Source organism: Leucoraja erinacea, chromosome 15, assembly GCF_028641065.1.
Source record: "Leucoraja erinacea ecotype New England chromosome 15, Leri_hhj_1, whole genome shotgun sequence".
Taxonomy (NCBI): domain Eukaryota; kingdom Metazoa; phylum Chordata; class Chondrichthyes; order Rajiformes; family Rajidae; genus Leucoraja; species Leucoraja erinaceus.
The window spans coordinates 4,532,321-4,557,556 of NC_073391.1; the positions used below are offsets into that span (position 1 = coordinate 4,532,321).

The window sequence follows — 25,236 nt, forward strand, 5'->3', positions numbered from 1 at the left end:
GTTTTGGCAATAATCATGCATGCAGGCATAGTGAACAGAGGTCAAGACATGATCAATTCACATAGATCTACAGAAACAGTAATTTCTACCTTTACGTGTCGGTGTTGGCTGGGATTTGGGATTACATGACAAAGCGGATAGCAGTGTAAAGTGAACTAGCCTGAAGATGGAACAGGCAAAGAGAAATTAGTGCGATCCAGAGGTTAATGGAGATGACAGAATCATTTCCGTTTTCTACTTAACAACTTGAGATGGATCCATTATCCACATTTAGACTACAGTAAAATAAAATGATGGAAATTAAGTTTATAGTAATGAATTCCTCTGTAACTTGTATGTTTGTGAACTACCAACATTGATCTTTGATGATCTTGCAATCATTTGTATTACTTAATGTAGCAGCCAGGAGGTCAAGGTTGATAAACAGTTTATGGGTGAACTACAGTCCTGCTTCTCTGAGTATGGAGTTAAATCAATTCAAAATTTATAACCCAAGGAAGTCCTAAGTAAAGAGCAGGAGATTGAATTGCATTGTTTTCCATGATGCAGGAGCCTGCAAGGGAAGAATCTGGTGTATGAGCTGATCATTGATCTTTTCCACAGATCAGTGCTAATTGCATTTAAAATATTCTATAATACGGTAAGTTTATCTTTGAAAGCACACCCTGCTCAAGAATAATCCAAAAGTACATTGCTTTACTTTTTATCACTCAAGACCCATGTTAGATTTGAACTAAATTGATTATTATGATGAATCAGGTTAAAATATGTGAAATCAAATGATGCAGGGCTCTCATTTAGTAAATTGTTTGTGGAATACCCAAATGAATGATAAGATTATAATTCCTTTCTATATGTTAGAATGCATTTGTCTCATAGTTGAAACCCTTTCTGGATTACCTTAAAAATCTGGCCAATGTTCATGGAATTAAAAATTCTCATTTAAATAAATGAAATCTTGTGTACTTAAAACATTCTGAGGTGGAAAGGTAACCAGCAAGGGTGGTGCTTTGTACAGGTACCAATAGCGCTGTTATCTTATAAACAAATATTAATTTAAGGGTAAAATGTGCTTGCAAAGCCTTAAAGATTGCAATGTGCGGGTTCCTTGCATTGATACAGCAAAGGTAGGAGTGAGCTGCTAAATACATACCTTGAATGATGAGGCAAGAACCATTGCTTTAGGTTGCTAGGGATATGGGACCTGTACACACCTGCACAAGCAACTTGGATTGATATCATCACAAGAAGATATTATGACATTCAGAAGTATTTACACTAATTTTTAAATGTGTCAATGCCCAATTTTAACAGTGCTATTCTGAATAATTATAAAATTGATTTAATCAAGATAAGTCTGTGTTGTTTTAGGTCTTATTTTCAAGTTCAAAGTTGTTTCATTCTGTAGTAAGATTTAAAGTTCATTCCACAGAAATTATGATGGCACAAGAGATCGAGGACAGGGTTTCTCTAATATAATGGCCCTGTCCCACGGAACGAGTTCATTCCAAGAGCTCTCCTGAGTTTAAAAAAAAATCAAACTCGTGGTAAGCACGGAGAATGAACATGTTGAAAACTGTCCATGAGAGCCCCGAATACCGACGAGTGGCCATTACCGTAAATCTCCGAGTTCGAATCAGGGCAAACTCGGGAGAGCTCTTGGAATGAACTCGTACCGTGGGACAGAGCCATTACGTATTTGTTTAGTTGCACACTTGATCATTTTTAGGTTAGCGGGAAGAAGCACACGTGAATATTTGAGAAATGTCTTTAATAGAGGAAAACAATTGTAGCCATGCTGACAGCCTCTGCTAACACAGTTTGTTTGTTGCATTTGACAAACCATTTGACAGAGCAGCTCCAACACTATTTTGATGAGAGAGGTTAAAACGTACGGGGAAAAATATTTTTCCTGTATTTCTGTGACGCTTCCAAAAAGTACCCGAGCTGAACCACAGGTAGTTTTGACAATGAACAGCCTCGTGTCACTTGAATTTTGTGCACATTTCATAAAAAGATTTGCAATGTTTAATACGTGACAGGACTACCAATTTTTTCTTTGTTTACATGCAGCAAGGACATTTGGGCGAAGAAGAGGTAAAGTAATTTTTAATACTCAAGTGTTTGCTTTTCCAATCAAATAACATTTCAGTGCTATACTTGAGTGATTAACAGTTTCCAGTTGCTTTTATTAACTTTTGGTGAATTGGTGCAATTTTGATTTACTTTCTTGCCATCTTGGAATGACCTTAAAAGCTAAAGTGAGCATCAAATGGTTTGAAGGTGGACAAAAATGCTGGAGAAACTCAGTGGGTGAGGCAGCATTTATGGAGCGAAGGAAATGGGCAACTTTTCGGGTCGAAACCCTTCTTCAAACCTTCTTTTGCTCCATAAATGCTGCCTTGCCCACTGAGTTTCTCCAGCATTTGTGTCTACCTTCGATTTTCCAGCATCTGCAGTTCCTTCTTAAACATTGAATGGTTTGATGTCAGTTGGCTCCATTTTTTATTAATTGTTTTGAAAATTCCTTCATAAATTCTGGTAGAATTATTATTAATTTTTTAAGATTGTAGAATCTAATGGGTTTTTAATTGTAGGTCAAGGAATATTATTCATTAATAGTTTGTTTGAGGACAATCCTGAGATCTCCTTTGAGTCTAGTATTTTGTTTGACGTAGATGCACTTCATTTTATTGTTTTAAGTTTTTTTTTAAGATTCCAGTCATGGTGTCCAGGGGAGGTGTTGAGTGCAAATCAAGTGCTTCCTTGCAGAGGAGAGACCGGATCCATTATAGAATATCCCATGTCTCCTGTGTATCTTTTAAAAGCTTTATTACCTGCCCACATTCTCCTTCTGGACAGTGTGAGTGGCAGAGGGGAAACCAGAAAAAAAATTGGGAGGAGACACAAGACTACAGATGTTAGAATCTGGAGCATCAAAAAATTCTGCTGGAGGAACCCGGCAAGTCGGGCTGCAACTGCAGGGGGGAATGGACAACACAAAATGCCCAATTGGCCATTTCCAATGACAGATGCTGCCTTGACCTGCTGTGTACCTCCAGCACCTTGTTTATTGCAAGGTAATTTTGAACGTGGAGAGGAATTAATATAAATGTTCCCTGTATTTTTCCCCTGAATTCTCTCATTTGCATTCAGCTGGGAGGGCATAATGGTTTGCAAGGTGTGCGTAAGCCACCATATTTACTGCTGCTCAGGGATACATTCCATCTCTCCTACAGTAATATGTGCGTCTGTACATACAGTAGTTGCCTTGTTGGTTATTCACGACAAGCCACCCTGATATGCTACTACTTTAATGCACTTGCCAAAATTATTTAATCGAGTTACTGCTGTGTCTTCAGTAATCTTGATTGAACGTATATAAAGGTTACATTAAAATATATACGATATTATATAATTTTTAAAAGTCATTCTTTACTGTAGAACGCATTAAGGCAGATAGCTTGGATCAAGAATCTGTGCTTGATGCTTTATTTATAAAAGGATACAAATTTCCTTTCCTGTGATCATGCGTTCAAGTGGGAATTTTTGCTTAGTTATGTTGGATATAAAGTTTGTGCTAAATTTATTTTTTCTGGTTTGGAGTTGGGACTAGGAGGCATAAAGATTAGAGCTAGACCTTTCAGAAGTTAAGAAACACTTCCAAACACACATGGTAGTAGAAGTTTAGAAAACTGAACTGCCAGCAACAACCAATTCTGGATCAATTGTTACATTTAAATCTGGGATGAATATTTGTCAACCAAAGTCATAGGCATATAGTAAATGGTCACAGAACCGTGGAGATCTTAACGATCCGAAAAACTGGCATGAATGGCTGAATAACAAACACCTGTTCACATTTGTAGGTCAATAGATAACCAGCATTTTAGAATCTTGTATATTTGTCAAGTTTTAGTCTATTGTTAAAAAATAATTAAGATTTTATTTTGCTTGGATATGGCTCTTAAAAAGCTCCCCCACCCCACTGGAGATCTTGGTTCTCTAATCTGTAGAATATGTTAACTGCCAACTTGATTTAAGAGAAGATATTGCATCTCTGGCATTGGGCAGTAGCATATTTGAACCCTCTTGCTGGGTATCAATCTGGAACAAGATGCTACTTTGGTGATCAATGGGAGCCTAGCTAAGATCCATCTAGTTGACCTTGTGAAAGTAGATGAGATTTGAGACTTTGAAGGATTTTCATCTATTTTTTAGCTCTTTTCTAAAATTATCTCTTTTTCAATGGAGAAAACACACATCCGGTGGATAAAGTATCAATTTGAATTGATAAATTTTAATAATTGTTTGTGAAAGAGTTTACTTTAGGGATGCAGTGTGGAACAGGCACTTTGGCCCACTGAGTCCACACCAACTACAATCACCTGTATACTAGCTCTATCCCACACACTAGGGATAGTTTACAGAAGCCAATTAACCTGCAAACCTGCATGTCTTTGGAATGTGGGAGGAAACCGGAGCATCCGGAAGAAACCCATGTAGTCACAGGGAGAACATGCAAACTCTATACTGACAGCACCCGTAGTCAGGATTGAACCTGGGTCTCTGGCGCTGTAAGGCTGCAACTCTACCTCTGCGCCATCGTGCTGCCCATATGTCCACCAATTGTCCAACAGAATTTTCATATCTCTCTGGTTTCTCACTTAAAATGGTGCTGGGGGTTAATACTTTAAATCTTAAAGCTCAGAATCAATTTGGAAATGGCTGTGAGGTACCTGATACAGTTCGGTAATGTTCCAAATGCTTGTTAGCACAATTTGCCTTTGGTAGCATGATTGAAATACTGAAAACTACTGCAACAAACCACTGCTTGTGGAACCTGACACTGCAGTGAATGTGCCTATTAAAACTGGTGCAAAGGGAAGTAATTGGAGCAGCATTTTTTTCCCTCTCTTAATTAATTGTTAACTCATCAATTTTACCCAAGTGTCTGCAATAAATATAGCAGCGAGTTTTTAAATAGCTTCTAATATTACATGTAGTGGTTGGACTTAAAAGCGAGGAATTTTGATGTGGAAATGTCAATGGTTTATTGCATTTTTCAGATGAAAGGGGAAACAGTTTGCTTAACGTTGTAAAGTTGAGTTTCGATTATAATTTTCGAACAGGTTTACAAGCACACATGCAGAACATTTTTGTCAGCAGTTCTTTATTATTTTTTGGTGTAAATATTATGCCATTAAGCTTCTAAAGGCCATATTCATTAATTAATTTACATATTTTGATATTAGTATTTATCTAACAGTTAGTTGGATTTGAGAGCTTCATAAAGTGTGCATAGATGTCATGAAAGATGAATATATTAATTTTTCTTTCAAGAAGTTTGTTACAAAGGACCCTTCCTTGTATATCATCTTCAGATCTCCTTGGACTTAACCAGACTACTGAATCCAGAGTTTTACAATTAACCAGCACAAAAATTGATGTATGGTTTCTTGCATCCTTCAGTTACAAGTTCAGCCCATTGGGGTGTGTTTGCTTTTCACGGCGTGTGACAGTCAGCTGTGTTATTTTTAAAAGAATCAATTAAAAGAAAATTATAAATCTGCGTTTTGATTTTACCAACATTGTATTCTTTTTAAACATTGAGAGTAGTGTGTGAGAAATATTTATTAAGTGATATGGTTTGGAATTAAAAGTGTAATATATCCTATACCGTTACATCTTCATGCTGAGTGTTAGCTAATTCGTGATGATGCAGAGTTTAGGTCTGCTGCAGAAATGGAAGACAATTGAAGTTGCAGAATAATGCTCAAGTTTGTTTTCTCTTGATAGAAGTGTGAACTGTGTTTCAGGTCGGTCTTCTCTCTTTCCTATTGAGGATGGTTTTCTTGATGATGGTCATGGTGATCAGTCTCTGACTTCAGGGTTAAATTCTCCAACCCGTTGTCAGAATGGTGAAAGGGTGGAACGCTATTCACGAAAAGTCTTTGTGGGAGGTCTCCCTCCAGACATTGATGAAGGTAGAAACATTTATCTTGCAAATCAAAACCTCCTGAATTCCTTTTAACTGTTAGTTTTGCTGTTTTTCACTATGGTGTGGAAGTAATTTTGGTAGCTTTAACTTTTAATAAAACCCTGTTATCATGTGTCCTGCAGATGAAATCACAGCTAGCTTTCGTCGATTTGGACCGTTGGTGGTGGATTGGCCTCACAAAGCTGAAAGCAAATCCTATTTCCCACCGAAAGGTAATGAACTAATTGAGCTCTTAAAGATGCACGAACTCGCATTTCAAAATCCGACATTTGAATTTACTATACTTGCTATGCCCAATGTAACCAACTAAGTATTGTCATTTAGTTGAAATTATCCACTGGAAACGTAAGTATTGTCAATAACAATGTTTATGGAAGGAAAGATGTTTGCATTCAGCTGTTCCCAAGTGTCTGCAATGGTACGTCATCTCACCCTTTGTGCTGTGAACTGACACCATCACCTAACAGGTGTTTCCAGCTCTGAATTAATACATGCTAGCTGTGTGTTTGTGTGTCCATCTGCGCCTCTTCCATATTCTCTTCCATGAGTGCATGCTATCTTTCTCACTTCTATTTCTCTCTCTCTCTCTCTCTCTCTCTCTCTCTGTCCTATCATATTTCTTTCTCTCATTCGTTTCATTCTCCTTTCCTCTTTTTATCTTTCTTCCTTACTCTCGTTTATTTGCTCTTTCTTTCTCTTCCCCGAGCCATTTATCAACATTAATCTGGTGGAGGAGGGAAAGGGACAGCTGGTACAAATGTAATACGTGGTTGGGGATTTTAATGATTTTTTTTTTTTCCTTGGTGATGGTTTTTTAGGAATCACTTCTAACTAAGATTTATCTGCTGACCACTGATATTTGGCTTGGATCATGTTATCAAATCTTCATTTGTGAAGTGAAATTGCATGTGAATCATTTGTCAAACGAGCAGAGTAATTATTTGCTGGTGAGCATTTCCACTCCATGGTCTGAACTCATTGCAAAATATTCTTAGACGTGGAAGGGTTTGGATGAGGATTTGCATTGAGCAATATGAGATTGAATTACAAAGTGGTATGTTATCCTGGTGATGAATGTGATGTGGAAAGCAATTTCCACCACAGTTACCAGTTGCCAGTGCTGCTAATTTAAAATAGAAGGTATGAATAGACATAATAGCTGGATTATTTATAACCAGGCTGAGTTGCTGTTAAGAGTCCATTAGAAGATTTGGTGGTCTGTGCTCAGTGTTTTATTAACATAATTCCATGCATTCATTCAGAAAGTTGACTGATCGAGAGAAATATTTCAAAGATGATGACCAGTGATGGGGAATATATGTTATACATTTCAGAGATTTTGCTCAAAATACAGGTGGTTGTGATTTTAAATGACAATGCTGGTGTTTTTAAACAAAAATGGTTTAAACATTTTCTCCCCGACTAAAATTAATAACATTTATAATGTATCCGGCTGGTATATTTGTAATGTGGACGAATAACCCCTCTTCTAATACCATAGTTTCACAAAATTTCAGGAAAGGGGTCTGGTATTGAAATCTGCAGAAAATTCCGTTTTATAATGTGACGTTAACAGCATATCAGCTCTCCAGAAAAGTTATATCACTGCCTTGGGTTATTTATGGCCGAGTACAAACTATTCATAGGACTTCAATATGGCTGCAGAGTGCAGAATTGCTCATGTGCTTGCCACCATATTTGAGATATCATGTCTTAAGGACGAGCTTTGAAGCCACGGTCAAGTCACATGCTTACAATTTGCAATGTCGGCACCCAAGTTACCAGCTGAAGAAACTATTTTCCAAAACAGTTGGGAATTTTCATTAGAAATGAATCCTTTGCATGAACATTTAAGTATTAAAATAGCAATGTTATTGAACCAAGAAAACAAGACGATTCTTATTTAGCTCACCAGATTTTGTTTTTGCCTTGCGTTCTTCACTGTTAAGATATGAGTGGGTTAGCAGCAGGACCTGTGTGGTATTTTCGGACTCCAGGCTGTTCAAGATTAATCCTTGTATAGATTTTGGGAGAGCAAAGCTCGAATAGTCTTGGATGTTCTGTTAGAGCTGCCACAGACATGTCCAGCAAATAAGCTCAGGTCCACTGTAATTTTTTTTTGTTGCAAAACTGGTTAGTTATAGTGGCCAGAGATATCCTCCTGAAAGTCTTGATACTTCAGTTAAGCTGAACAACCAAAGTAATGTTTAAGCTGCTGTACATGTTGTGTATCTCTCTCTCTCTCTAAAAACTAAATTACAATAATTGCAGACTTAAATAAAATATTTCATTTTTATTTTAACAAAGTAATGAAATCTGCAACACTGCTCACAGTAAATAAAATGATGTGCAGTTTAATAAGGGCAAGAACATTTATAGCATGTAACGTGTAGCTCTGTTCCATTTAAGGCTATTAAATAATCACTGGGATCAGATGTCAATTAAGGGGTTGCTTCTATTAACACTGGGTGAGTGCATAAATACATCAATTCAGAAGACATCCTGGCTCCAGCATTTGATATTGGAGAGAGTGATGTCCGTTCATCGTTTTTTTTTTAAACTGTGACACAGGAACTTGCAGTGTACTAAGAAAGAACCATGGAATGAATATGTTAAGTAAGAATTTCAGTAGCATTCCCATCCATTGTTCAGAGTTGCATGATACTGATCTTTTGGCACCCAATCTATATTCTCAAACCAAAAATGCACAGAAGAATAGCTGACGGCATGGAAATGAAACCAGTCAAGGCTATTTCTGTTTTTAAGCTTTTAACAAAATTGTCGTCTACGAAATGCAAGGTGGTTGGCACTTGAGGAAGAATAATTTTCAAGGCCATGGAGAAAGAGTGGCAGGATGGGACTGACTGGATTGCTGCACAGTGTTGATGCTATCTTTATGGGCTGCATGCTCACGAATCTATTGAAATCTATAATGAATCTATTCTAGATTCGAAGTAAAGAGGAGGTGTGAATAAAACCAAAAGGAGCAAATGGGTTACAGATGGGATTAATGGAGTGAGCAACACAGGAGATGTGGCATGTGCCTGGGAATATTTAATAATGCATGAGCAATGGGCAAGTTGTTATATGCTGGGAAAACAGTGCAGGCAGGGAGGAAGGGGCAACACTTCAGAATAATGTGGAGTGACTGCTATACGTTGTGAGATACAGTCAGTTATCAAATGCAGTGCCTTGCATTATGCTTTGTCAAACAAGAAAGATTGGACTTCAAAGTGATTATCAGAGTCGAGAGGAAGGAGAATAGTAGAACTGAGACTTTCCCCACATTCCATTCGACTATGGCTAAAAATCATTAAGAGCTGGATCTACAACTGTGTTGGGAACACTTTTATTGCATAATAGTAAGAATGTAAAACTCATTAACTTAGACTATTAACAGCAGTTTTTCAGCTATTAATTTGGTTATGGAATACAAAGAGATGAAAAATAAAGATGAATTCAGTGTATGATGCTTGCTCAGGAGGTATGATGTTGTCACAATGAAGACCCAGTCATTGTTTAAAATCTTTTCTTCCCAAATGATGTGGAAATGGCACGGTGGCGCAGTGGTAGAATTGCTGCCTTACAGCGCCAGAGACCCGGGCTCGATCCCTGCTACGGGTGCTGTCTGTACGGAGTTTGTATGTTCTCCCCGTGACCACGTGGGATTTCTCTGAGATCTTTGGTTTCCCCCCACACTCCAAATACGTCCAGGTTTGTAGGTTAATTGGCTTGGTATAAATGTAAAAAATGTCCCTAGGGTGTGTAGGATATTGTCAATGTGTGGGGATTGCTGGTGCGTGTGGACTCGGTAAGGCATATTTCCACGCTGTATTTCTAAACTAATCAACATTAAATTAGAAAGAAATCAGTTCAAAATTCATGTTGGGACAAGGTTCTTGTCATAATTCCTATGTTATGGAATAGCAAATAATGCCAAATGCACAGATATCTGAAAAAGTGTCCCAACCCAAAATGTCACCTAACTATGTCTTCTAGAGAGGCATTATCTAGCCAGTGCATTATCATTTTTGCTTTTTTAGTAAACCAGCATCTGCAGTTCCTTGTGTCTACATCTTATTAAAATGTAGACCTGACTGCTTTCTAGGATCTGCGTGGCTTATCTGGATTCCTGACAATTATGTGATTTCTTGACATATTTTAAAATTCAGTAAGGCCCATTGCCTCAATTTCATTGCATTAATGCAAAATGCAATTGCATATATTTTAAACCAAATTATCTAATCGAGCAGCTAAATCAGATGTGTCACAGCATTTGATCATTTGAAGGTGTATTCCTTCTGCTGAAAGACCACAATTTTAGTTTTAAGTAGAGAGCATGATTTCTATGGAGAATTGGGATGATTTTGAAAGGGATGTTTTTGTTGAGGCATTTGTATTGTGCTTTAAAGACAAGTATATTTTAAGCAAAGGTGTTTATAAAATATTATAAAGGATTTGTAGTAAATTACATCACGAAACTAAATTGAAAGATAGAGCATTTTCATCCCACTGAGTCCATGTTAATTATTGATCACCCATCACAACTAGTTCATTGTTATCTCACTTTCCCATCCACTCCCTACACAATAGGGGGCATTTTACAGAGGCCAGTTTTCCTATTAACCCACATGTGATGTGTGAGGAAACCGGCACACCCGGACGAAACTCACACCATCACAAGGAGAACGTGCAAACTCCACACGGACAGCACCCAAGTAAGGATCAAACCAGAGTCTCTGGCGCAGTGACACAAGAGCTCTATCAGCCACGGACGTCTGCCTTGAGAAATTCCCACACCAATTTCTGGGTTTATACATTCACCGCACATGGGGCAAGAAGTATGGAAAAAGTATATTGAGTTGGCCTATTACCAGTTGACCTTGGAACTAGTTCCTATGAAATGCAAACAATAGGCTAATGTGAATTTATATTCCTTTCCCGCATCAAGTTTGGAAATGACATGTATTTATTTCCTAGGTAGACAAAAATGCTGGAGAAACTCAGTGGATGAGGCAGCATCTGTGGAGCGAAGGAAATGGGCGACGTTTTGGGTCGAGACCCTTCTTCAGACTGATGTGGGGGTGGGGTGGAAGGCGGGAAGGAGAAAGGAAGAGGCGGAGACAGTGAACTGTGGGAGAGCTGGGGAGGGGAAGGAGAGAGAAAGCAAGGATTACCTAAAATTAGAGAAGTCAATGTTCATGCCGCTGGGATGTAAACTAACCAAGCGAAATATGAGGTGCTGCTTCCCCAATTTACAGTGGTCCTCACTCTGGCCATGGAGGAGGCCCAGGACAGAAAGGTTGGATACAAAATGGGAGGGGGAGTTGAAGTGCTGAGCCACCGGGAGATCGGGTTCGTTAATGCGAACTGTACGGAGGTGTTGGGCGAAGCGATCACCAAGCCTACGCTTGGTCTCACCGACGTAGAGCAGTTGACACCTAGAGCAGCGGATGCAGTAGATGAGGTTGGAGGAGGTGCAGGTGAACCTCTGCCTCACCTGGAAAGACTGTTTGGGTCCTTGAATGGAGCCGAGGGGGGAGATAAAGCGACAAGTGTAGCATTTCCTGCGGTTGCAAGGGAAAGTACCAGGGGAGGGGTTGGTTTGGGTGGGATGGGACAAATTGACCAGGGAATTGCGGAGGGAGCAATCTCTGCGGAAAGCCGAAAGGGGAGGAGATGGGAAGATGTGGCCCGTTGAAGGTGACGAAAATGTGGGAGGATTATCTGTTGTATGTGGTGGCTGGTAGGGTGGAAGGTGAGGACAAGGGGGTGCTCTGTCCTTGTTACGAGTGGGGGAATGGGGGATGAAGAATGAGGATATCTCCGATGCATTGGTTTGCTCTTCCTTTTTTTTGTGTCACTAAAAACGAGTTTGGAGAGGCTGGTGTTGAGTTTTAGTTTAGCAATAGCTTTTATCCCTTTGCCATAAGTTTGCATGAATTTCTGACCGCCGTATATTCCACGTTGTGTAGTTTGTCGTTCAGACTCAGCGTTGGGAGTCTCGGGGTAATTTAGCCACTGCAGTCTAATTCCTGTGGAAATTAACATCTGCTCTTTCATGGCGAGTTGCAATAAATGATTTTATATTCCCTCTTAAACATGAACCTGATGAAACACATTGTCTGCTGGCCCTGCAACAATCTGAGCTGTTAACAATATAGGCCTGAAATCAGCTCTGAGCACAAATCAGGGGTCCTGTCTGAGACCATCCCCATTTGAAACTGAAATAGATAACCCTCATTAGGCCAGGCAGCATCTGTAAATGGAAACAAATGAGCAAATGAGATTGGATGGAAACGCCCAGTGCTGAAATGTTAATGCATTTCTTTCTCCATAAGGCTACTTGATCCCCTCTGTATCTCCAGCACTTTGAGTGTTTTTTTGAAACTCAGCATCTGTAGGTTGTTTTTTTGTCCTTTGATCATCCTTCTTTGTGCATCAATCACCCACTAGATCAATGTGGCCCTCTGCCCAGAAAACTTCACACTTTGCATTTCTAAAAAATTATTAACTAGATAACGTGGAGGAACAGATATGGGGATTAGTGAGGCGAGGCAGAAACAGTTGGCCATTTTATTTCTTGTATACCTGTGAATCCTTAATGGGATTGCTGACTGTGGAAGGAAGTTTTGTTTTGTGACAGGCAGTGACTATGTCATTTACTCAACCCCTACTATCAGCTGTAACAAGCTACCAATTTTCCATTGAAATGTGAGCTTGACTGGATGTCAGATTGTTTGTTTCCTTTCAGGCTTGATACAATATTATCCATTTATTCATGAATGGAAAGAGAGTAGGTTGCTGCATTTCCAACCATTTGTGATGATGGAACGCTGTGCAGATGTGCCGTCATTCGGGATGTCGCTATTGATTAGTTTTTAGAAACTGGTGAAATTCGTCTGCCCTTTGTTGGGAATTCTTAGCATTAGTGATGATTTAAAAGCTCTTGCCATACCATCATTGAATGGGATTCATTCTTTTGTTAACCTCAACAAATCATGTACTGAGGCCCTCTGAATATTTTCCAGGTTGCTTGGTCATCAGTTGACCAATTAAGATTTTGTATTGAACAAAATATTTCTCAGATCTGGTTGTCAAATTGACTGACAGATCCTGTCGCTCCACACTACTTTGGTAGATTAGGGTGTCTTGATGGACTTCTGTCTTCCATGTGCATTGATCTAGAAACACTACTTTAGTTAACGTCTGCACAAGGCCAGGCAAATAATCTAATTTTAGTTCCTTTGCACCATTCACCTCGTGTCTGTGATACATCCCCCCCAAAAAATCAACTTTTTTATTTGTGAAATCTGTAAGGGATTATTTGCTAATGCCCCCTTCATTTCTCTTCTATTACTTTTGCCCTTTGTTTATCACATATTTTCAGTTAAATTAATTTTTAATATGGCACTGAGCATCAAAGTTTAAAACTGATTAAGTATTATAGGTCTGCATACTTTGTATCAGGCGAGGGAAGCAAAGATACATATTGGGATACTTACATGAAACATCATTTCACAAACTAGGTGATGAAAGCATACCAATGCATCTTTGCAATTTCCCACAAAATGTATTCTTTATTTCAGAGGACATCTGAAAGGTTTGAAGGCAAAGCAGTATATCAAAGAAAGGGCAATTCTAATTACGAATTAAACATTGTGTAAAAAACAAAAATAGCCTTGAGATGTGGGTGTTGCTTTCAGCCATCCCTTATGGCCCTTCAACTGATGGTGGACAATCTACTGGTAGAATTCCAAGGCTCTTGATGGCAAATTCCAATATTTTGACCCATGATGAAGAAATGGCAATATGTGTGTTGAGCTGTTGTATTGCATGGAATTATTGGTAATTGCCATCTAAGTAGTGGATGTGCAGGTTTTTGAGCTGTTACTGGGATATGGAGTTCTTGTATCCTGTGTAAGGTACCCTATAGATAATACATAGTGCAGTCAAGGTAGGTCAATGCAGCCAACCTTTAACAATCCAGGTAAGTGACTCCATGGTGTCTTGCCTTGTGTCTTGTGGGTGGAGAAGAGGGTTTGGAGAGTCCAGAAGTAGCCCACTTAGAAAAGACAAACATGGCCTCAGACTTCCTGGAGTAATGTGGCATTTAAATGGTTAGTCCTGTTAGCAATACCAGAATGCCTATTTACAGAAACTGAATATGTCATCTTATAACCAAATAATATACATTGTAAAAAAACATAAACCGGGAAATGGGTTTAAAAAACAAACTGCATTTCAATTTTAACATTAGCAAAGTGCAAATGGAAGTTGTGACAATTTAAAAATAGTTGGATCAGTAGCAGATAAATATTTTAAGTGTTGAAATGAACAATTAGCACCATTGAGATTCTGAGTAATAAAATTCAGAAAGTGTGATGTGAAAGTAACCAATTGTAGTTTCAAGCAAAATAGAAGGTGATTAGTCAGAGCCATTTAAATTAAGACCATGTGCAGGAAGGGACTGCAGATAGAATAGAATAGAATAGTTTCTTTATTGTCATTGTAACATGAACCATGTACAACAAAATTTAAAAATGTCAGCCAGTCAGTGCACCATTCAAACATTTCTAAAAGCTAATGATACATACAACGTAAAATATTAAAAGATAAACAACTAAAATAAATATCATGAAAATAGCATGCATAAACACCCAACCCTCCATCCTTCTGTCGATTTCACAGTGTACCACAGTCCCTTAGTATGTATCGCCCCTGCGTTCCTTGGCGGCTACATTTAGTGCCTTTATAGCAGTGGGGTAAAAACTGTTTTTAAGTCTGTTTGTCCTTGTCCTTATAGATCTGTACCGTCTGCCTGACGGCAACAGTTCAAACAGGGAGTGTCCGGGTTGGGAAATGTCCTTTATAATACTCTGGGATTTTTTGATGCAGCGGGAACTGTGTAAGTCCTCCAAGGTAAGGAGAGGGCAGCCGACAATCCTCTGGGCGTTGCTGGTTTACACTGAAGATAGACACAAAATGCTGGTGTAACTCAGTGGGGCAGGCAGCATCCCTGGAGAGAAAGAATGTGTGTTGTTTCGGGTCACACATAAATGATATTTCAAGCTAAATGCAGTGAATTGAGCTCAGTGTTGGCTATTTAGGAAGCAGGAATTCCAATGCCTCAAATCTTGGATTTAATATCAGTAATTTTAAGTTATTGTTTGGATGGCAGATTATTTAATTGTAATTTGAAGTAAAGATCAAAATTTATCAACCTAATTAACTGTTTGGACCATTGTACTTTATTCTTGCAATCTAATCTCAATAAATTGCCTTGGAGAAACGAGGAACTGCAGGTGCTGGTTTACAAATATAAAAGTCTCAATGCTGGAGTAATTCAATGGGCTGGGCAGAATCTCTGCAGTTCATGGATAGGTAACTTATTGGCATTTTGGCAGTGTAGAAATGCTTATATAATGCGCACATCATTGTCAGAAATCTTAACCAAGCTTATTATTTCTGATTTGCTTGACCATCGTCGTAAGAAAAATTTACTGGTGTTTAATATAGTCGATTATCTTAGATAAATCTTGAAGAGCAGAAGACAAATAATATTTTTGCGTTTATCTATCCATTATAAATGTTGCAAGTTTCTGTCATGTTCCAGACAGAGGCTTTGTCACCACCAAACTGATGCTTTATTTTTTTTTTGAAAACGTAGCTGAATTGAGAACAAAATATCATCCCTCCTTGCTTTTATTAGTGATGTCCGGATGAACTGATGTTGCTGAAAGAACACAAAGAGATTAGCAGCTTCTAGCATTGATTATTTGACTTTAATTGAGCTCTAAGAATCAATTACTACTCCACCAAATTGAATACCAATATGTACCCTTAAAGAAATGTCAGACTAGCAAATTACCCCCTGAACAGTGCATTTGAAGCAGCCTATGTTTGTGCATATAAAAGAATGGCGTGATCTCACTCCAGAGCATTCTCATTTCTCGTGCCAGGAGTGATCTGAATATTGAGCAATTTGGGAGCGGATCAGAGAAAACTGCATGAAAAGTGTGGGCTGGAGAGCGTGATTTCAAGCTGGCAGTTGGATAGGCAAACACTGGGCAATTGTGATGGCTGGGGTTCTGGATATTGTGCCAGTGCACAACCACACAGAAACTGGGAATGTCCCGGAGATCAGATGTTGGCTTTCTGATGACATGCTCTGCCCTGGGCTCAGCACTCAATCCATTCACTAAGTTGCTGACATGTGGAACTGGTTATGCCTACCTCAGCTCCCTGCCTTCAGTCACACTTGTATGAATAAAGTCGTTTAGGTCAGTTTTTTTTATTTCAGTTTTTATTGCATTATGTATATTTTAAAATAATTAAGATCTACAATTTTAAATTACCATTTTGTTTTATTTGTTTTAATTATTTAAAAATGTATCCTTCCAAATGTCTCTGGGCAGTCACGGTGGCACAGCGGTAGAGGTGCTGCCTTACAGCAAAATGCAGCGCCAGAGACCCGGGTTCGATCCTGACTACGGGTGTGTCTGTATGGAGTTTGTACGTTCTCCCCGTGATCTGCGTGGGTTTGCTCCAAGACCTTCAGTTTCCTCCCGCACTCCAAAGATGTACAGGTTTATAGGTTAATTGGCTTGATGGAAAAAAAAATGTCCAGTGCTATGATGTTCTACGTAGAGCTTTTCAGTGCACAACATCCAGAGCAGACTTCCAGTTTTGTTTATTGTCACGTGTACCGAGGTACAGTGAAAAGCTATCTAGTCAGTGGAAAGACAATACATGATTACAATACATGATCATTAAAGTAACTTGAAAGTAGTTACATACTAAAGGATAGAGCTTTAAGCTGATAGGGGTAAAACTTTAAGTAGATTTGCAAGATGAGTTTTGTTACACAGAGCGGTAGGTGCCTGGAACGTGTTGCCTGGAGAAGTGTGGAAGCAGATATGATGGTTACATTTAAGAAGAATTTAGATAAGCTCATGAACAGACAGGGAATGAAGGGATATAGCCCATGAACAGGCAGCGAATAAAGAAACATAGACCATGAAGACAGATGAGATTAGTTTATGATACGATACAATAGAACTTTATTTATCCCAGGAGAGAAATTAATCTGCCATGTCATAAAACACAAGTTACATGAAACATGAAATTAAAGTGGCGAGTACAAAGGATTGGGGATGTGCAAAGATTTGGGGTGGTGGGGGAGGGGGCTGGGTGGGCAGAATGGGAGGGGGTGGAAGAGAGTCAGTCTACCCCACGACGGAAGTCTGATTCAAGGTCAGCATGGACATTGTGACCGGAAGGATTTGTTTTGCTGTACTATGTTCTTGGGTTACTTACAGGATGAGCTTTCAGAAGCGGATGGGTGGCACCCTGTTATATTTCACTCTCACTGGACAAAAATGTGTCCACCTCTCTATTGAAAATGTATAACACTTCTGCAAAGCTCATGATCCTCCAATAGAGAGAAAATAGATTGCCTTGTCAATCTTAAATGGGTGACTCCTTATTTGTAATCTCTAACCCAATATTGTACCACTCCAGGTCCAATCCCCTACATTCCAGGGGAACTGGACAGTGGGCAGAGAGATCTGGCAGACAAATGGAAAACCCAGAGAGCAAACTCCGCACAAACAGCACTGGAGGTCTGTGTGGAGGTCTGGATCAAACCAAAGTCACTGGAGCCACAAGGCAGTGACTTTACTGGCTGCACCACTGTGCCATCTCTCTTATTAACAAATAGAAACATTCTGCATCTACTCTTTCAACATTTTAAAGATGTTAGAGACTTCTGTTTGTGGTAGCAAGAAGGCATGTCTGGGTGATGGGGATCCTTGATGATGGACGCCACTGCCTTGAAGCAGTGCCTCATGTGGATGCTACCTCACCTGCAGTTACTCCAGCACTTTGTGTCCTTTTGTGTATTAACTAGCATCTACAGTTCTTTGTTTCTACAAAGGCACAGCTCTCCTAAGGTGTTCCTATTTAGAAACTAAGAACTGCAGATGCTGGCTAATACACAAAATGCTGGAGTAACTGCAGGTTAGGCAGCATTTCTGGAAACCATGGACAGGTGACGTTTTGGGATGAGATCCTTCTTCAGCTGCCTGACCTGCTGACTTACTTTGTGTCCTTTAGAGCAGTGTCCATGATGGACAAGTTCAAGTCCGTCCACTACTCTCTACAGCCTCTTGTGTTCCTGTGTGTTGGAATTGTCGTACCAGCCCATGATGCAACCAGTCAGGATACTATCTACATAGCACCATTGACCTGGGTTCGATCCTGACTTCGGATGACATCTATGTGGAGTTTGCACGTTCTCCCTGTGATGGTGAAGGTTTCCTCCAGGTGCTTCGGCTTTCTCCCACACCCCAAAGACGTGTGGGTTAATAGGTTAATTGGCCCTCTGTGAATTGCCCCTAGTAGGGAGTGAATGGGGAAAATTAGATAACATAGATCTCGAGGGTACACAAAAATGCTGGAGAAACTCAGCGGGTGCAGCAGCATCTTTGGAGCGAAGGAAATAGGCAACGTTTCGGGCTGAAACATTGCCCTTTTCCTTCGCTCCATAGATGCTGCTGCACCCGCTGAGTTTCTCCAGCATTTTTGTGTACCTTTGATTTTCCAGCATCTGCAGTTCCTTCTTAAACACATAGATCATCTCGTGGGAACGGGTGATCGATAATCGGTGTGGACTCGGTGTGCCGAAGAGGCTGGTTCCAAGCTGTATCAATCAAAATAAAAGTGAATAAAGAAATCCCATTTCCTTGGAGGAATTGAGATTGAGAGATTATGAGTTTAAATTTGTCATTTATTGAAGGAGATAAGAGGATGTATCTTTCCAGTGGGATTTGTTAAAATATTCATTGATTTGCCACAATGAGCAGCTGTGACAGAGGACCATGTCACTCATTGAATCAGTGGGAAAAGTCATGGGAAGTATGTCGGCAGTACAAGCAGATACAGTGGACCAAATACCACATGGTACTAATTCATAGCCTTCTATTTGTAGAAGTGTGCGAGGAATCTAAATAAGCACTATTTAGGGAGCATCCTGGAGGGGACAATAAAATAATTGTACACACCACTTTAACCTGTCAGTGCCACCCCCGAGTATACTGTGGTCCCGGCCAATAGTGACAACAAATCATGGCAGTGAACAGGTTCATTGTTTAATCCAGGGTAGACATAAAATGCTGGAGTAACTCAGCGGAACAGACAGCATCTCTGGAGAGAAGGAATGCTTAAACCAGCAATAGGCAAATCCTTGGGCTTAGAGGGTCCCTTTTACATTGGAACACAAGACTATATGCTGAAGTTATTTAAGGTTTTGCCATTTTGCAGGACAATATGGGTGCAAGGGTACATTGTATTGTGTGCAATGTTCATTTAGTATCTTTTGTGCCACATTTTACCATGGCAGCAACTCTACCAGATCTTGTCACACGGTGAAGCCGGCTCTGATGTTTATTAATGGTCTCTGTCCATCCTGGAGAGTCTGAGGTATCCATTCTCCTCCAAGCTGGTGCCTTTAGCTTTCCAATCAATACGAATTGCCCCCACCCCAATGCTCTCTTGCTGTCATTTCCACTGCACACTTGCCCAATGCCTCCAGCTGTTTCTCCCATTCAATGGATGGGCCTCGGCCACTGTACCTGATCCAACAGGACACTGGGTCAGCAGCCAGGCTTCCCAGAAGAACTGCAACATTTTGGTCTCGTGCAGAGAAATGCATTTGTGTTCTGCAATGCATCCGAAGATTTAAGTCCTCAATGGATTGTCCCCAATTAGAAACATCATCGGAACATTGCAAGCATCGATAGCGCTGTCACGTGGTACTCCCTCATTCATTTTCCAGTTTGCATTTTGCCAGGAACAGTCTACTCCAAACCTTATCACAGCCTTGCACCTGGACAAAGGAGCGGGATATCTCTGAATGTGCATCAACAAATCGTGATGAGGCCGAGGTCAATGATCAGCTGCAAGCTCCTCAAGAATGTTGCACACTATGCAGGTTTTGAAATGACAGATTCTTCATTGTTGCAGGATCTTAATCCTGGAACCCATTACCTTTGGCAGGAAGGAAATGATTGTTCAATAAGGCAGCTCACCACCATCTTCTTGCAAGCAGCGAGAAATGGGCGAGAAATGCTGCATTGTTAGTGACACAATCTCTCAAATCTTGAAAAGTAATTACATAACAAAATTCTATTCCTTGTATTTCACAAGAGCACGACCTTTACACTTTGGAGATACAGCGTGCAAACAGTCCCTTCGGCCCACTCACTCTGTGCCGGCCAGCGATTGTCACATACATTAGCACTATCCTACATCCTGATGCCGACCAGCGATCATCCCGTACACTACCACTATTCTACACCCCAGGGACAATTCACAATTTCAACGAACCCAATTAATCAACAAACCTGCAAGTCTTTGGAGTGTGGGAGGAAACCGGAGCGTTCAGTGGTCACAGAGAGCACGTACAAACTCCATGCAAACAGCACCCGTTGTCAGGATCAAACCGGGTTTCTGGTGCTGTAAGGCAGCAACTCCTCCGCTGAATCGTAAAAATATATGAAGATCATTCTTTGTAGTCTAATGTTTAGTTTTAGCTTAGTTTTTGTATATTGTCACGTGCAAAGTGAGAAATTGTCAAATGTACAAATTATTATGTACCACTAAAAATGTTGGGCATTTGGCAGATTGTGAGCAGAAAATATGAGGAGATTGTTGGGTGAATGGCCTTCAATTATGCGTGTATCGGTTGTACCTTTGTGTGCCTGGTTTTCTCAACCTGGAACTGGTTGGCCCCTGCAGTTTTTTCTTTTGCATGATAATTTTCTGTTGACATTTTATCTCTTGTTTCCCCTCCACTGGAATTAAGCCAGCGATGGCCAATATATTCAGTGTCCCTTGTTTCAGAGCTTTTGCCTCTCCAGTTCACCAACCTACAAGATATTTTTTTTAAAGCACCAGCATATCTCATGTTATTTCAATAGTTCTTCACTGCTGTTTATTGTATGTTAAAGGTGCTTTATAAATGTTACGTAATAATGATGTCAAATGGTTTTACGGAGGTTGTTGGGGGTATTAAAGGCTTCATTGAAATTGTGGGTGGATTGGAAATTAGGGGTGATATACCCAGTTATCGCAGATACTCATTCACATTTTCAATGCAGGGTTCTTGAAATTGAGCTTAACCCCTCTTCCGGGCCCCTTATTGTCTGTATTATTCAGGGTGTTTCTCAGTCTATCTGAAAGCCAAAAGTGAGAATGTGAAGTGATGACGTGAAGCAGAGGGACTCTTCATGCTCTTGCTGTCACCGACTAGACCATGAATTGGGGGGTGATAGATTGAGATGGTTGTGGAATAAGCAAGGTCTTCACTTTCCAACAGTTTGTTTGCACATGGTTGGTCGAGCTGCCAGTGTTCGAATCAGTAAAGTCACATTTTGCCCTGATGACTTGCACCTGATATAGAGCCCAGTCCTTCCGTCAGGTTGTTAAGAAGGAACTGCAGATGCTGGATAATCGAAGGTACACAAAAATGCTGGAGAAACTCAGCGGGTGCAGCAGCATCTATGGAGCGAAGGAAATGGGCAACGTTTCAGGCCGAAACGTTGCCCATTTCCTTCGCTCCATAGATGCTGCTGCACCCGCTGAGCTTCTCCAGCATTTTTGTGTACCTTCCGTCAGGTTACCTTGCCTCTCTCAGGAGTTTCACATCATTACTTTTGACTGTTGATGTTTGCTGTAGAACTGGGGGGAAACTTTGCAAAGTTTTCTTTTCTTATGGTGGTGAAAATTAAATGAAGGCATTTCAACCATTTATTAAATACGCCAGTACATCTATTTGTGGAACAAAGCCAGATGGCCCACTTCATCTCTCCTTGGGTAATTTGAAAAGTCACTTTTAATTAAGTGACGTGCTATTTATCAAGCAGTTGCAAGTGTGCATTAAAATTTGGAGGACACTTCATCATGCTGTCAACTGTGGTTGAGTTGGTGGTGCACCTCTCGGGGCCCATCCCAGAGCCCAGAGTCTTGCAGACTGCTGCTCCTTGCAGCAAGAGAGTGCACTACGATTTTGGTGGTGCTATTATTTGAGCAAGAGTTTAAACTAAGGCCCAGTCTACTTAAGTGACAATTTCGGTGGAACTGCCAGGGTCAGGCAGTATCTGCAGGGAATGGACAGGCAATGCATTTGGGTCGAGACCCTTCTTCAGACTGATGACATAAGGAGGAGAAAACTAGAAAAGTAGAGTGGGGGTGGGTAACGCCTGGCAAGTGAAGGTTGGATAGGCTGGGTCAGAACATGGTCAGAGGGAGGGGGGGGAGGAGGAGGGAAGCAACGAGAAAGGGTCTCGCAGAACTCCCAACGAGGAATTTTCTTCAAGTTATGCATCACTGAGGAGGCATTTCAGTGGAGCAGTAAAATGGAAATCTTCGACCATGCTTAGTTTGTCCAAGAATATGTGTGTTATGATTGTGTTTATAATTTGTTTGGTTGTTTTGTTGTTTGTCTTTTGCACAAAAGTCCGCGAGCATTGCCACTTTCATTTCACTGCACATCTCGTATGTGTATGTGACAAACAAACTTGACTTGACTTGACTCCACCAGTTGCTTCCCCTCTACTCTAAAGTCTGAAGAAGGCTCCCAAATCGAAGGGTTTTCTGTCCATTCTCCATAGATGCTGCCTGACCTACTGAGTTCCTCCAGCAGTTTGTTTTCTGCTCAAGATTCCAGCATCTGCAGGTCCTTGTGTGCCCCATCTACTTCTCGGGTTTACCCAACCCATCTTGTAGGGTTGTTTTGAAGTTATTTCCAGTCTTCTGCCCAATATTTACCCTTCGATTAAACTGGTGACCTGGCATTCATTGCCCTGCAGCTTTTCTAAGAGTACACATTTCAAAAATCATTTCTGCACTGCAGAGCTCACTGGGAGACGCGGAGATTGTGAAATGCAAATCTATTTTTTGTTAACTGACCAGATCGTACACATCACCAATTTCAGGGCTTTTTAAATGGGTTGGGAACATTGGGTGTTAGAATAATTTGGACATCTTGATGTTTTCATCAGGGACAACACAACTTCTGATCCAGACCACCTCCCATTAAAGCATCATCCTTGTGCTTGTTCACCTCAACTGCCTCCACACCTCCAAATTCAAATCCATGTCCATTTATGAACCTGTCTATGTTCCAACCTCTACATCACGCCCCTTGTCCCACAGTCTTCTGACTCTAGGCTTTTATGAATCCTCCCCTCCAGGCACGTCATAGTGGTAGCTCAGTTCAGTTTAGTTTATTGTCGCATGTACCGAGGTACAGTGAAAAGCTTTTGCAGCGTGCGAACCAGTCAGCGAATAGACAACACATGGTTACAGTCCCATTCACAGTGTACGGATACATGATAAAACTGCCATCACTTGGGACCTACACTTTACAAATGCCAACTGGAAAATATCAGAAGTTCAAAGTGAAATATTAACTCTTTCACTTCCTCCTGATGTTGTCTGAACTGCAGAGTCTTTCCAGCACTTTCAGTTTTGATTCCAGCATCTACAGCTTTGATATGCATAAAACCACCTTAAATCTCTTTTACCACATCAAGCCCAGTGTGTTGGACTGTGCGATGCATGATGTACATCACCTCTCATCGTCTCGCACTGTTAAAGCCTTTGGGCTGGTCTTTTATGGAAAGGCCAATGTAATTGCAAGTTGCCTTTTTTTTGTCTTCTACAACAGTCTTACACTTTGCTTATAATGTCTTTGGTCTCTCTAAGGTTATGCCTTCCTGCTATTTCAAGAGGAGAGCTCCGTGCAAGCCCTGATAGATGCGTGCATCGAGGAAGATGGAAAGTTATACCTGTGTGTTTCAAGTCCTACAATCAAGGACAAACCGGTAAATGGATCTCCAGCTTAGTCCTACTCACCATCTGTTCTCTTTGTCGTTTGATGAGCCAATTAACCTGGGAATTATTCGGCTGTCTGCTGTTCCTCCCTGATGAATGAATATTCGCACTGTATTATTTTGATTATCCATTTACTGATGGGGATTTTATTTTCAGTAAAATTTGAAGATTGGATCTTGGGAATATATCAATAAATGTTGTGCTGCATAATTAAGCCTTTGTTTGAAGCTTCCAGAACAATTAGCACACGGACAAGCTGCCTGCCATTTGCTCCCATAGGTGATCATTGTATCAGCATTTCTTGTTGTCTAATTCTCTCCTAATCCCTGGCTTTCTACAAAATAAAAGGAAGTGCAGAATGAGCTCTGCTAGTTAGTCATTACCCCAGCAATTTTGTAACTCTCTCTTTGGCTTTGTAAAAAAGTGAATCTAGCAATTTAAAACTGTTAAATGTTTATGATTTGTTTTCATATCATGACCATTTTGAAGACGAGGCAAATGTTGACTGCTTTTATTGTGTAATTAGCAAAATTACATTAGCATTAAAATTTGTTATGCAACACTTCATGGTTGCTTGCATGGATGTTTGGAATTCCTGTATTTAAAAATAATTCTTTTGTTCACTTTCAAATTTAATTGAGCAAAATCCTGTCTCTTTAAAGGTACAAATTCGACCCTGGAACCTGAGTGACAGTGACTTTGTGATGGATGGTTCTCAGCCTCTGGACCCAAGGAAGACTATCTTTGTGGGAGGTGTACCCAGACCACTTCGAGCTGGTGAGTGGAGTTGCAGTGAGTGCTCAATGAATTGCCTATGTGTAGGAAGGAACTGCAGATGCTGGTTTAAACAGAAGATAGACATAAAAAAGCTGTAGTCACTCAGCGGGACAGGCAGCATCTCTGGAGAAAAGGAATGGGTGACGTTTTGGGTCGAGACCCTTCTTCAGACTCTCTAAAGAAGGGTGTTGACCCAAAACGCCACCATTCCTTTGCTCCAGATATGCTGTCTGACCCACTGAGTCACTCCTGTTTTCTGTGTCTCTCTTCGAACTGCCTATGTTATCTGATTCAGAAGGTGAAATAATGTTGAAAAGCTGGCCTGAGTTTGGGCAAGTGGAGCAGAGTTCAACTGTTTGCAGATGTCTTTATAGATAAGTTGAGCAGTATCTGAACCCTGTTACCTATTAATACAAATGCTAATTGCAGTGTTTCATTAGTTTTGTTAACCCTGAAACAGGAACGTTTAAATAATTTGTAGCATTTGTCCCTCATTACATACGAGCTGCTGAAATACAATTCATTTGTTTCCGCAAAGGACGTATCTGTTCTCATTTCAG

The 25,236-nt window shown here is 40.3% G+C and overlaps 1 protein-coding gene across 1 annotated transcript in view; it reads left to right on the forward strand.

Moving 5' to 3' along the window:
* Positions 1 to 25,236, forward strand: part of cpeb3 (cytoplasmic polyadenylation element binding protein 3) — a 95,622-nt gene that overhangs the window by 47,056 nt on the left and 23,330 nt on the right. The window contains exons 4-8 of the mRNA XM_055646627.1: positions 2,074 to 2,097; positions 5,820 to 5,987; positions 6,124 to 6,213; positions 23,771 to 23,889; positions 24,562 to 24,676. Coding sequence (XP_055502602.1) covers positions 2,074 to 2,097; positions 5,820 to 5,987; positions 6,124 to 6,213; positions 23,771 to 23,889; positions 24,562 to 24,676 — 516 coding nt within the window. The remainder of the gene's footprint in view (positions 1 to 2,073; positions 2,098 to 5,819; positions 5,988 to 6,123; positions 6,214 to 23,770; positions 23,890 to 24,561; positions 24,677 to 25,236) is intronic.